At 42.7% G+C, this 12,689-nt stretch overlaps 1 protein-coding gene across 1 annotated transcript in view; it reads right to left on the bottom strand.

Moving 5' to 3' along the window:
• Positions 1–468: 468 nt before the first annotated feature.
• Positions 469–12,689, bottom strand: part of TCP11 (t-complex 11) — a 28,576-nt gene continuing 16,355 nt past the window's right edge. Inside the window, exons 4-9 of the mRNA XM_059938888.1 lie at positions 4,236–4,456; positions 3,366–3,502; positions 2,888–3,105; positions 2,612–2,793; positions 1,690–1,856; positions 469–956 (exon numbers count right to left, since the gene is read on the bottom strand). Of these exons, the coding sequence (XP_059794871.1) occupies positions 724–956; positions 1,690–1,856; positions 2,612–2,793; positions 2,888–3,105; positions 3,366–3,502; positions 4,236–4,456 (1,158 nt within the window). The 3' untranslated portion in view covers positions 469–723. The remainder of the gene's footprint in view (positions 957–1,689; positions 1,857–2,611; positions 2,794–2,887; positions 3,106–3,365; positions 3,503–4,235; positions 4,457–12,689) is intronic.

Below are 12,689 nucleotides of genomic sequence, written 5' to 3'. Positions count from 1 at the left end.
CAACTGGCCAAGACTGAACTCTGGACACCTGAGAGAGAGAGAGCACAGGAACTCGGACCTGTCCTCAGCAGGACGCATGCTATGAGCCAACATGCATTGTCATCTGGCCCCAGCTAGCGCCCTGCTTCAGAACCCCTGCAACAGAAGAGAAAGCTGAGGCTCCCACTCTTCCTGACCTCTTGTGGCATCATTTGAAACCTTCAGGGGAATTTGGTCCTGGAAATGAGGTTTCTAATAACTTTTTTCAGTCACACCCAATCCTGAGAACTGAATTAGACAAAACAAATTTCTGACTTCCAGAAATACACTCACATTTTGGATAATTCCACAGAATTCTCAGAGCCCTCAGAGCAATGCTTTACCCTCAGAGAAAATGTTATATGTTATAGTACCTGCGTGTCTTGGCTTCTCAGCTTTGCGTGCTGAAGGCAGCACCTGGAGGAAAACCCAGGGCCTGCCGGCTGCTCACTAGTGGGGGGCCGAGGACACAGGGCCTGGCCACGGCTGCCGCACAGGAAGCGTGGGGTTTGCTTGCAGTTCAGAAGTTTATTAGTGAATGAGTTTGGGCCAGCCAGTGTTTACACGCTTGGTCACTGCAGCGTAGTGTACTGGCTGCAGACGGGGAGAGGGCTTGCTGCTCTGCTGGTCACTGGTGATGTCACCCCAAGAGAATGATGGGCTTCTCTCCTGGGTCCAAGGTACCAGGGCTTGGAGCCAGTGCCATCAGAGAGACCCCAGTTCTGTCTCCAGTGCCTGGGCTGGGGGGATGAGGGTTTTTAAGATCTCCGTGTAGTAGGGGCCAAACACCTGCTGATTGTGGTGTGTTAAGTTGACGAACTTTTGGCCCAGTTCTGCCAGCTCTGCCTCAATGAGGGTAAGGCCTCCAGGGAGGTCTAGCAGAGACCGCTGCACACCAAGAACCAAACAGCATTTGAGGAACAAGTGGATCCGCTGATCTGTGAGGAGGAATAGACAGTGAGAAGGGAAAGAGCAAACAACTTTCAGGCAGAAACACTGCCCCCTGCACTCTACTCACCCAAGTTCAAAGTTAACTGAGATATTCACTGACTTACCCACTCACCTAGACATAAGGAAATTTGTTTTGTTTGGGGAGGGGGCTGCTACCTAACTCCCAAGGACAAAGCAAAGATCCAAAACTAGTGGGCTAGCACATTTCTATTCAAAAGATTCCTTAAGTATTCATCAGTTAAATCCTGGTATTTGACATAACAGGAGGATCTTTGACTGACCCTTCAGATGGCTGAGGTTAAGAGCAAGGTCAAGTTCATGGCCACCATTCCAACATGGGACAGGGGAAATCCCTGCTTTGGGAACATGTCCTCCAGCCTAATTCGGCATCAAATTCTTGTTGGCAGGGAGTGGGTGTCACATGTCTTAGACTGCAGCCAAAAATGACCCAGAAGGCCAGGGATGACTTAACCAGATTGGCTGGACAGTATGCCACACCTAGAAGCCATGAATTCCCGGTACAAATCTTCCTTAAACCATAGAGTCAGTCTTTAAACTAAAAGGGATATATTTGCAACCCAGCATTATGCAAAAACTAAAGCCTACACAGTGACTTGCCCAATCATCATGCCCTTTATTGTTAAATGGTTCAGTAAGCACCTTCCAGGGTTGGGATCGGCTCTCCCCTCAACATTCTCACCACCCCACAGGCATGCTCACCAATGACACTGTGGACACAGTTCTCCTTCTTGGTGATGTTCTGGAGCTCTCCTATCAGCGATGCTGTGTTGTCGCTGCTCAGAGCAGCAAGGCCCATGTTCTCGAGGCTCCGATGGATTTCCTGAGACACCTGTTCACTCACAGTCAGCATAGCCTCCTCCTCAGGCCTAGACCGTGAAGGAGAGTAAGCTGGTGCCCAGGGGTGGCCCTGAGCCCCGAAGCTCCACACCAGAAGTCGGGCCCACGTGAGGGAGATGCCCAGCCACCCTTCTGCCCTCACCGCAGGCCCTGGAAGCACAGAGCCCAGTGGGCAGGGTCAGTGTCTTCACTGTTACCCTCCAGATACTGACTTCTTTCTCTGTATGATACCATGTTCTTCTTCTTAGAAAACAAGATAAACTATAAAATCAACTCTGGACAAGGGTTTCATACCCACTCAGTATTCTTTAGCCCCATGGGATTTATTTATATATGCACATTTTTAACACTTTCTTGGACATTTTCCATAGTCATTTGTCCTACTCTCACCAATTACAATGACAAACCTGGCCTTCTGATTCCGCTTTGTCCTTTGGTGTGACACCCTGCACTCAGTGGATATACAATCAACATTGCTGACTGACTGGCTGACTCCTGGAGATACGTACGACCAGCCCACTCAACTAGATAAAGACCCTTCTGTAGCAAGCAAGATAATGAGTCATTTTATAGTAAACTATCCTCCATACTACCCTTTTGGAAGAAAGTTTTATTTTTCTTTGTTACAAGCCTCAAGGACACTTATGGAAAGATACCAACAATCTTTATGAATGATTCCAAAGGGCCTTTCTGTGGTTTGTTGTGGAACGTAAGGCATCCTTCATTACCTGCCTGTGCCTTCATATCACCTATCGTTACTCTAAGAAAGATCTATGCAACTCACCTGGACTTAAACTCCTCCATCAGGGCTTTAGTTATGCGTTTCAGCTTATCCACAAACTGAGGCGAGTCAAACAGAACACTGCCAGAGAAACTGCTGGCCACTAGCAAGACCGAGGCCAGGATGGTTAACTGGTGCAGCTGGGCCTCCAGCTCCTGCAGCTGGGCTCTGTCCATCAGCAGGGTCTGGGGAAGCAGGCAGAGCGGGCTGTCAGGAGAGGAGGGTCCCCATGCAAGTCCTCAGTCCCAGACAACAAGGCAAGGCCCCCCACAGTCCTACCTCAGGGAACTCTTCATCTTCCGGGTCCCAGAGAAGGAGGTTCAGGAAGCCCTGGGACAGCACCATTTTGGGGCTGAGGGGCTCCGGGCTGTTGGCTGCCTCACTTGGAGAGGGGCAGACCACACTGGAGGAGTCAGGAGTGTCAGGGCAGCTAGGTGGCGGCGTGGAGAGGTCTGCAGCCGCTCGGGTCAGCCACTTGGTAGTGTGATCGAGGAGGCCTGTGACAGGAAGAGTGCGTAATTATCTTCAGCTCCTATATCCCTGAGGCCTTGGGACGAAGATTCAAGATCTCCTCCTCCTCAATAAGCAAATGCTTTGGTTGGGGGAAGTCTTTCTGGCTTAGATAACTATTCCTTCTGCCACCCCCATCTGAGGAAGAAACTTTCTGCTCCTAAAAAGAGGCAGAGTACTCTCTCACATCATTAAAGTCAGACCCAAAGTCATATTCCCTGCTCCTGCCCTCAAGTTATATACATACTAGGCTGCTTATTGAGGAGTTCCTGAAATTTAGCTCGTTCATACTGGATGGAATGTTCCTGCAGTTGGGGCTGAAGGCTCTGGATAGTGTAGTTCACCATGTCCATTTTCATCAGGCCCAGAACCTGGAAGATTCCTCTGACACAGGAGGAAATAGAATATTTATACTATGAAAGGAAATGCAGTAAGGGGGAACCTACACAAGATATCATTAAATCACCATATTCTAGAGGTAGGAGGGGCTTTAAAACTAATTTAGTCCTGCCTCCTAAATTTACAAAAGATGGCACTGTGGCCTAGGACCCAAGGCCGAGTAAGTGAGTGAGTGGCAGAGCTAGGAACAGATAAGTCTCTGGATGTTAAAGCCTTCAGACCTTTCCACAACAGTCATTCTATGTCTCTTAAAAAAAGAGTAGTCAGTGGAAGGAAACACACCAGCATGCCGACAAATCTCTCTGGGAAGTGGGATTTTAGCTGATGTTATTTCTGATGCTATTTTTGGACAATTCACTTTTTTTTTTTTTAACTTTCTGGGTCATGGTTTCTATAGCTCTGAAAAAGGGGTAACCTCCCATCCCTATCCCTCATATTGTGTGAAATGTAATAAGAAAACCTGGGATAGGGATGTTTGAATTCCTTGGAAGAAAGGATTACATACTCCAATGATTTATAGTAGGATGGTGTATAGGGGGCCAATCAATCTAAGGCCATCTTTGGAAAAGAAAAGCTAATAGACCAGAGAAAAGAGGAGTTAGTCAGGTCTTCAGTAGGGAAGAGCCAGCCAAGACAGAGGCTGTGACCCAGTGTCCGGCCCAGCTGTGCCCGGCCCAGGGGCTGAGGCAGGTTTCAAGAAACTGGTCAAGTTTCACACCTCAGTAACCGAACAGGGTCTGTGATGTTCTCTAGTTTCTGCACTGCTTCATCTCGAACTGGTGCACACAGCAGAGTCATCATGTTGAGAATGTACTTAGAGAGATGAGGGACATCCAGGGCCCCGTGTTCTGCTTCCTGCTTAAGGAGGTTCATGTCCAGGCCTTCTTCAATCTCACTTCTTAGGCGGTTCTGGCATGGTAATAGCAGTGACAGCAAGATCTGCCCAGGAAAGAAAGTCAAAGGAGGAGTTGCTTTCTGTTCAGAGCCCCAAACTTTCTCTAATGGACAATCCCTTTAGCCAAAGACATCCCAGCCTGTGTCTTTTAAGGATCAAGAAGTTATGGAGAATAGTATGGAGGTTCCTTTAAAAACTAAAAATAGAGCTACCATATGATCCAGCAATCCCACTCCTGGACGTATATCCAGAGAAAACCATAATTCAAAATGATACATGCACCCCAATGTTCAACTGCAGCACTATTTACACTAGCCAGGACATGGAATCAACCTAAATGTCTATTGACAGAGGAATGGATAAAGAAGATGTTGTACAACAGAATATTACTCAGCCATAAAAAAGAACGAAATAATATCATTTGCATTGATGGACCTAGAGAGTGTCATACTGAGTAAAGTCAGACAGAGAAAGACAAACAATCATATGATATCGCTTATATGTGGAATCTTAAAAAATGGTACAAATGAACCTATTTACAAAACAGAAATAGAGTCACAGCTGTAGAAAACAAATTTATGGTTACTGGGGGGAAAGCAGTGGTGGTGCAGGGGGATAAATTGGGAGATTGGGATTGACATATACACAATAGTATATATAAAATAGATAGTTAATAAGGACCCACTGTATAGCACAGGGAACTCTTCTCAATACTCTGTAATGACCTATATGGGAAAAGAATATAAAAAAGAGTGGATATATGTATATCTATAACTGATTCACTTTGCTGTACAGCAGAAACTAACACAACATTGAAAAAGCAACTACACTCCAATAAAAACTAAAAAAAAAGAAGAAGTTAGGTCCCTAAATTTCCTAGAGGATATTATTTATCTTTGTTTAGGGGCCAATGACAGTTCGAGGGTTTAGGGGATCACTGATAGCAACAGTATATCATTTTCTATGCAGATTGAGATAAAGAGATGAATAAAGTCAAGGGGTATGGTAAAAAGAAATGCAAGGTACAACAAATATAAAATACACACCACCACACAGTGGTGAGGTACTCTTAATTTACCAAAGTAAGCATTTTTTAGATTATTTTACTTGAAAGGGCAAGAATGAAATAGGCAAAGGAACTGTTAAAAGTCCCTTGAGAGATTGGTTCAAGATGGCGGAGTAGAAGGACATGCTCTCACTCCCTCTTGCGAGAGCATTGGAATCACAACTAACTGCTGAACAATCATTTACAAGAAGACACTGGAACTCACCAAAAAAGATACCCCACAACCAAAGACAAAGGAGAAGCCACAGTGAGACGGTAGGAGGGGCGCAATCACAATAAAATCAAATTCCATAACTGCTGGGTGGGTGACTCACAAACTGGAGAACACTTATACCACAAAAGCCCACCCACTGGAGTGAAAGTTCTGAGCCCCACGTCAGGCTTCCCAACCTGGGGGTCCAGCAACAGGAGGAGGAATTCCTAGAGAATCAGACTTTGAAGGCTAGCGGGATTTGACTGCAGGACTTCGACAGGGCTGGGGGAAACAGAGACTCCACTATTGGAGTGCACACACAAAGTAGTGTGTGCATCAGGACCCAGGGGAAGGAGCAGTGACCCCATAGGAGACTGAACCAGACCTACCTGCTAGTGTTCCAGGTTCTCCTGCAGAGGCGGGGGGTGGCTGTGTCTCACCGTGAGGACAAGGACACTGGCAGCAGAAGTTCTGGGAAGTACTCCTTGGCGTGAGCCCTCCCAGGTTCCGCCATTAGCCCCACCAAAGGGCCCAGGTAGGCTCCTGTGTTGGGTCGCCTCAGGCCAAGCAACCAACAGGGAGGGAACCCAGACTCACCCATCAGCAGACAAGCAGATTAAAGTTTTACTGAGCTCTGCCCACCAGAGCAACAGCCAGCTCTACCCACCACCAGTCCCTCCCATCAGGAAACTTGCACAAGCCTCTTAGATAGATAGCCTCATCCACCAGAGGGCAGATGGCAGAAGCAAGAAGGACTACAATCCTGCAGTCTGTGGAACAAAAACCACATTCACAGAAAGATAGACAAGATGAAAAGGCAGAGGGCTATGTATTGGATGAAGGAACAAAATAAAACCCCAGAAAAACAACTAAATGAAGTGGAGATAGGCAACCTTCCAGAAAAAGAATTCAGAATAATGATAGTGAAGATGATCCAGGACCTCGGAAAAACAATGGAGGCAAAGATCGAGAAGATGCAAGAAATGTTTAACAAAGACCTAGAAGAATTAAAGAACAAACAAACAGAGATGAACAATACAATAACTGAAATGAAAAATACACTAAAAGGAATCAATAGCAGAATAACTGAGGCAGAAAAACGGATAAGTGACCTGGAAGACAGAATGGTGGAATTCACTGCTGCAGAACAGAATAAAGAAAAAAGAAATGAAGACAGCCTAAGAGACCTCTGGGACAACATTAAACGCAACAACATTCACGTTATAGGGGTCCCAGAAGAAGGAGAGAGAGAGAAAGCACCAGAGAAAATATTTGAAGAGATTATAGTCGAACACTTCCCTAACATGGGAAAGGAAATAGCCACCCAAGTCCAGGAAGCGCAGAGAGTCCCATACAGGATAAATCCAAGGAGAAACATGCTGAGACACACAGTAATCAAATTGGCAAAAATTAAAGACAAAGAAAAATTATTGAAAGCGGCAAGGGAAAAACGACAAATAACATATAAGGGAACTCCCATAAGGTTAACAGCTGATTTCTCAGCAGAAACTCTGCAAGCCAGAAGGGAGTGGCATGACATATTTAAAGTGATGAAAGGGAAGACCCTACAACCAAGATTACCCTTCCCATCAAGGATCTCATTCAGATTTGACGGAGAAATCAAAAGCTTCACAGACAAGCAAAAGCTAAGAGAATTCAGCACCACCAAACCAGCTCTACAACAAATGCTAAAGGAACTTCTCTAAGTGGAAAACACAAGAGAAGAAAAGGACCTACAAAAACAAACCCAAAACAATTCAGAAAATGGTCATAGGAACATACATATCGATAATTACCTTAAACGTGAATGGATTAAATGCTCCAACCAAAAGACACAGGCTTGCTGAATGGATACAGAAACAAGACCCATATATATGCTGTCTACAAGAGACCCACTTCAGACCTAGGGACACATACAGACTGAAAGTGAGAGGATGGAAAAAGATATTCCATGAGAATGGAAATCAAAAGAAAGCTGGAGTAGCAATACTCATATCAGATAAAATAGACTTTAAGATAAAGAATGTTACAAGAGACAAGGAAGGACACTACATAATGATCAAGGCATCAATCCAAGAGGATATAACAATTATAAATATATATGCACCCAACACAGGAGCACCTCAATACATAAGGCAACTGCTAACAGCTATAAAAGAGGAAATCAACAGTAACACAATAATAGTGGGGGACTTCTAACACCTCACTTACACCAATGGACAGATCATCCAAACAGACAATTAAAAAGGAAACACAAGCTTTAAATGACACAATAGACCAGATAGATTTAATTGATATTTATAGGACATTCCATCCTAAAACAGCACATTACACTTTCTTCTCAAGTACGCACAGAATATTCTCCAGGATAGATCACATCTTGGGTCACATCAAGCCTCAGTAAATTTAAGAAAATTGAAATCATATCAAGCATCTTTTCTGACCACAATACTATGAGATTAGAAATCAAATACAGGGGAAAAAACGTAAAAAACACAAACACATGGAGGTTAAACAATACGTTACTAAATAACCAAGAGATCACTGAAGAAATCAAAGAGGAAATAAAAAAATACCTAGAGACAAATGACAATGAAAACACGACAATCCAAAACCTATGGGATGCAGCAAAAGCAGTTCTAAGAGGGAAGTTTATAGCTATAGAAGCCTATCTAAAGAAACAAGAAAAATCTCAAATAAACAATCTAACTTTACACCTAAAGGAACTGGAGAAAGAAGAACAAACAAAACCCAAAGTTAGCAGAAGGAAAGAAATCATAAAGATCAGAGCAGAAATAACTGAAATAGAAACAAAGAAAACAATAGCAAAGATCAATAAAACTAAAAGCTGGTTCTTTGAGAAGATAAACAAAATTGATAAACCATTAGCCAGACTCATCAAGAAGAAGAGGGAGAGGACTCAAATAAAATTAGAAATGAAAAGGGAGAAGTTACAACAGACACCGCAGAAATACAAAGCATCCTAAGAGACTACTACAAGCAACTCCATGCCAATAAAATGGACAACCTGGAAGAAATGGACAAATTCTTAGAAAGCTATAACCTTCCAAGACTGAACCAGGAAGAAATAGAAAATATGAACAGACCAATCACAAGTAATGAAATTGAAACTGTGATTAAAAATCTTCCAACAAACAAAACTCCAGGACCAGATGGCTTCACAGGTGAATTCTATCAAACATTTAGAGAAGAGCTAACACCCACCCTTCTCAAACTCTTCCAAAAAATTGCAGAGGAAGGAACACTCCCAAATTCATTCTATGCGGCCACCATCACCCTGATACCAAAACCAGACAAAGATACTACAAAAAAAGAAAATTACAGACCAGTATCACTGATGAATATATATGCAAAAATCCTCAACAAAATACTAGCAAACAGAATCCAAGAACACATTAAAAGGATCATACACCATGATCAAGTGGGATTTATCCCAGGGATGCAAGAATTCTTCAATATATACAAATCAATCAATGTGATACATCATATTAACAAATTGAAGAATAAAAACCATATGATCATCTCCATAGATGCAGAAAAAGCTTTTGACAAAATTCAACACCCATTTATGACAGAAACTCTCCAGAAAGTGGGCATAGAGGGAACCTACCTCAACATAATAAAGGCCATATATGACAAACCCACAGCAAACATCATTCTCAATGGTGAAAAACTGAAAGCACTTCCTCCAAGATCAGGAACAAGACAAGGATGTCCACTCTCACCACTATTATTCAACAGAGTTTTGGAAGTCCTAGCCACGGCAATCAGAGAAGAAAAAGAAATAAAAGGAATACAAATTGGAAAACAGCAAGTAAAACTGTCACTGTTTGCAGATGACATGATACTATACACAGAGAATCTTAAAGATGCCACCAGAAAACTACTAGAGCTAATCAATGAATTTGGTAAAGTAGCAGGATACAAAATCAATGCACAGAAATATCCTGCATTCCTATACACTAATGATGAAAAATCTGAAAAAGAAATTAAGGAAACACTCCCATTTACCATCGCAACAAAAAGAATAAAATACCTAGGAATAAACCTACCTAGGGAGACAAAAGACCTGTATGCAGAAAACTATAAGACACTGATGAAAGAAATTAAAGATGATACAAACAGATGGAGAGATATACCGTGTTCTTGGAATGGAAGAATCAGTATTGTGAAAATGAGTATACTACCCAAAGCAATCTACAGATTCAATGCAATCCCTATCAAATTACCAATGGCATTTTTTACAGAACTAGAACAAAAAGTCTTAAAATTTGTATGGAGACACAAAAGACCCCGAGTAGCCAAAGCAGTCTTGAGGGGAAAAAACGGAGCTGGAGGAATCAGAATCCCTGACTTCAGACTATACTACAAAGCTACAATAATCAAGACAATATGGTACTGGCACAAAAACAGAAATATAGATCAATGCAACAGGATAGAAAGCCCAGAGATAAACCCACGCACCTACGGTCAATTAATCTATGATAAAGGAGGCAAGGATATACAATGGAGAAAAGACAGTCTCTTCAATAAGTGGTGCTGGGAAAACTGGACAGCTACATGTAAAAGAATGAAATTAGAACACTCCCTAACACCATACACAAAAATAAACTCAAAATGGATTAGAGACCTAAATGTAAGACCGGACACTATAAAGCTCTTAGAGGAAAACATAGGAAGGACACTCTTTGACATAAATCACAGCAAGATCTTTTTTGATCCACCTTCTAGAGTAATGGAAATAAAAACAAAAATAAACAAATGGGATCTAATGAAACTTAAAAGCTTTTGCAAAGCAAAGGAAACTACAAACAAGACGATAAGACACCCCTCAGAATGGGAGAAAATATTTGCAAATGAATCAACGGACAAAGGATTAATCTCTAAAATATATAAACAGCTCATGCAGCTCAATATTATAAAAACAAACAACCCAATCCAAAAATGGGCAGAAGACCTAAATAGACATTTCCCCAAAGAAGACATACAGATGGCCAAGAAGCACATGAAAAGCTGCTCAACATCACTAATTATTAGAGAAATGCAAATCAAAACTACAATGAGGTATCACCTCACACCAGTTAGAATGGGCATCATCAGAAAATCTAAAAACAACAAATGCTGGAGAGGGTGTGGAGAAAAGGGAACCCTCTTGCACTGTTGGTGGGAATGTAAATTGATACAGCCTCTATGGAGAACAGTATGGTGGTTCCTTAAAAAACTAAAAATAGAATTACCATATGACCCAGCAAACCCACTACTGGGCATATACCCAGAGAAAACCATAATTCAAAAAGACACATGCACCTCAATGTTCATTGCAGCACTATTTACAATAGCCAGGACATGGAAGCAACCTAAATGCCCATCGACAGATGAATGGATAAAGAAGATGTGGTACATATATACAATGGAATAGTACTCAGCCATAAAAAGGAAGGGAATTGGGTCATTTGCAGAGACGTGGATGAACCTATAGACTGTCATACAGAGTGAAGTAAGTCAGAAGGAGAAAAACAAACATCATGTGTTAGCTCATATATGTGGAACCTAGAAAAACAGTACAGATGAACCGGTTTGCAGGGCAGACATTGAGACACAGATGTAGAGAACAAACGTATGGACACCAAGGGGGGAAAGTGGCGGGGGGGGGTGTGTGTGATGCTGGTGGTGTGATGAATTGGGAGATTGGGATTGACATGTATACACTGATGTGTGTAAAATGCATGACTAATAAGAACCTGCTGTATAAAAAATCTAAAAAAAAAACTTGAAGTATAAATTTAAAAAAAAAAAAGTCCCTTGAAATAGACTATTAACCCAAAAATATAAGTTCCCTGTGGACGGAGACTCTCTTATTCATCTCTGTGCCTCTGTAACATCTAGACATTGGTGGTGGTGAGGGATAGGGTTGTTTAATTTAATGGAATACTGTGTTGTCACAGCAAGATCCCAACTGTTTAGCTTCATCTTAAACAAATAAAAGTTGCTCCATACTATCCATTTAAATGACAAACTATGCCAGTTATCCACTTGGAGCCTCTCAGTTCCAAATCTACCCATCAGTGCGTACTCTGAGAAAATGGTGCTGGGCCCTTTAAATATTTTTCCTTTGCTGGCTGGCACAGTGTTAAGTTCTGTCAGTAGAGGGTGCTAAAGAGACAATGCAAGAGGAAGACGTCTTCCTTCCTGGCGCCGGTGTACTCCTCCCAGCAAGCTCCTGCAGCGCAGCAGCTTCTCTTTGTTCGAATTACTATGTGGTTTCTTTTGCCTGATTGGACCCTAACTGATACAAAATCTGTACCATGAGTGAGGTTTGAACTCAAATGGCCACATGTCCATTGGATTTGATGAGCAGAAAGTAGCAAGTACTTTAGATGACTTAGAAAAACATGCAAACTAGAGGATGGCAGATAATCCCTACAAGAATTGGGCAGCTGGTGACCTCAGTACAGTTGCTAGAGTTTCAGTGGTCTGAGCTTGTCAAGCTTTCCACTCCAAGATGCAAAGTAAGTTGCTGTACCTCAAACCACCCATCATGAAAAAAGGCACAACACTCGTAGGACTTTGTGGATGTGGTAGGCAACATACACCACATTTGAGATTGCTACTGTGACACTCATTTAGAGTCACTCACAAGGTTGCCAATTTCAAGTGGAACCAAGCAAGACTAGGCTCCGCAGCAAGTTCAGGCTGCTATACAAGTCACTCTGCCATTTAGGCCTGATCCAGCAGCCTCAGTGATACTTGAAGTGCCCATGGCGAGTAAGGATGCTTGCTGTACAGAGCCCTGGCAAACACCAACAGGAACATCACAGCACAGACTTCTAGGATTTGGGAGCAAATCTATGCCCTCTTCTGCAGATAACTATTTGCCTTTTGAGAAACAGTTTCTGGCTTGTGCCTGACCCTTGGCAAAAAGTAAACACCGCACCACAGGACACTGGGTGACCATGTGGCCTGAGATTCCCATCAGGAACTCGGTGTTGTCTGACCT

Source organism: Balaenoptera ricei, chromosome 11, assembly GCF_028023285.1.
Source record: "Balaenoptera ricei isolate mBalRic1 chromosome 11, mBalRic1.hap2, whole genome shotgun sequence".
Classification (NCBI taxonomy): Eukaryota; Metazoa; Chordata; class Mammalia; order Artiodactyla; family Balaenopteridae; genus Balaenoptera; species Balaenoptera ricei.
This window is presented reverse-complemented; position numbering and strand designations above follow the sequence as displayed.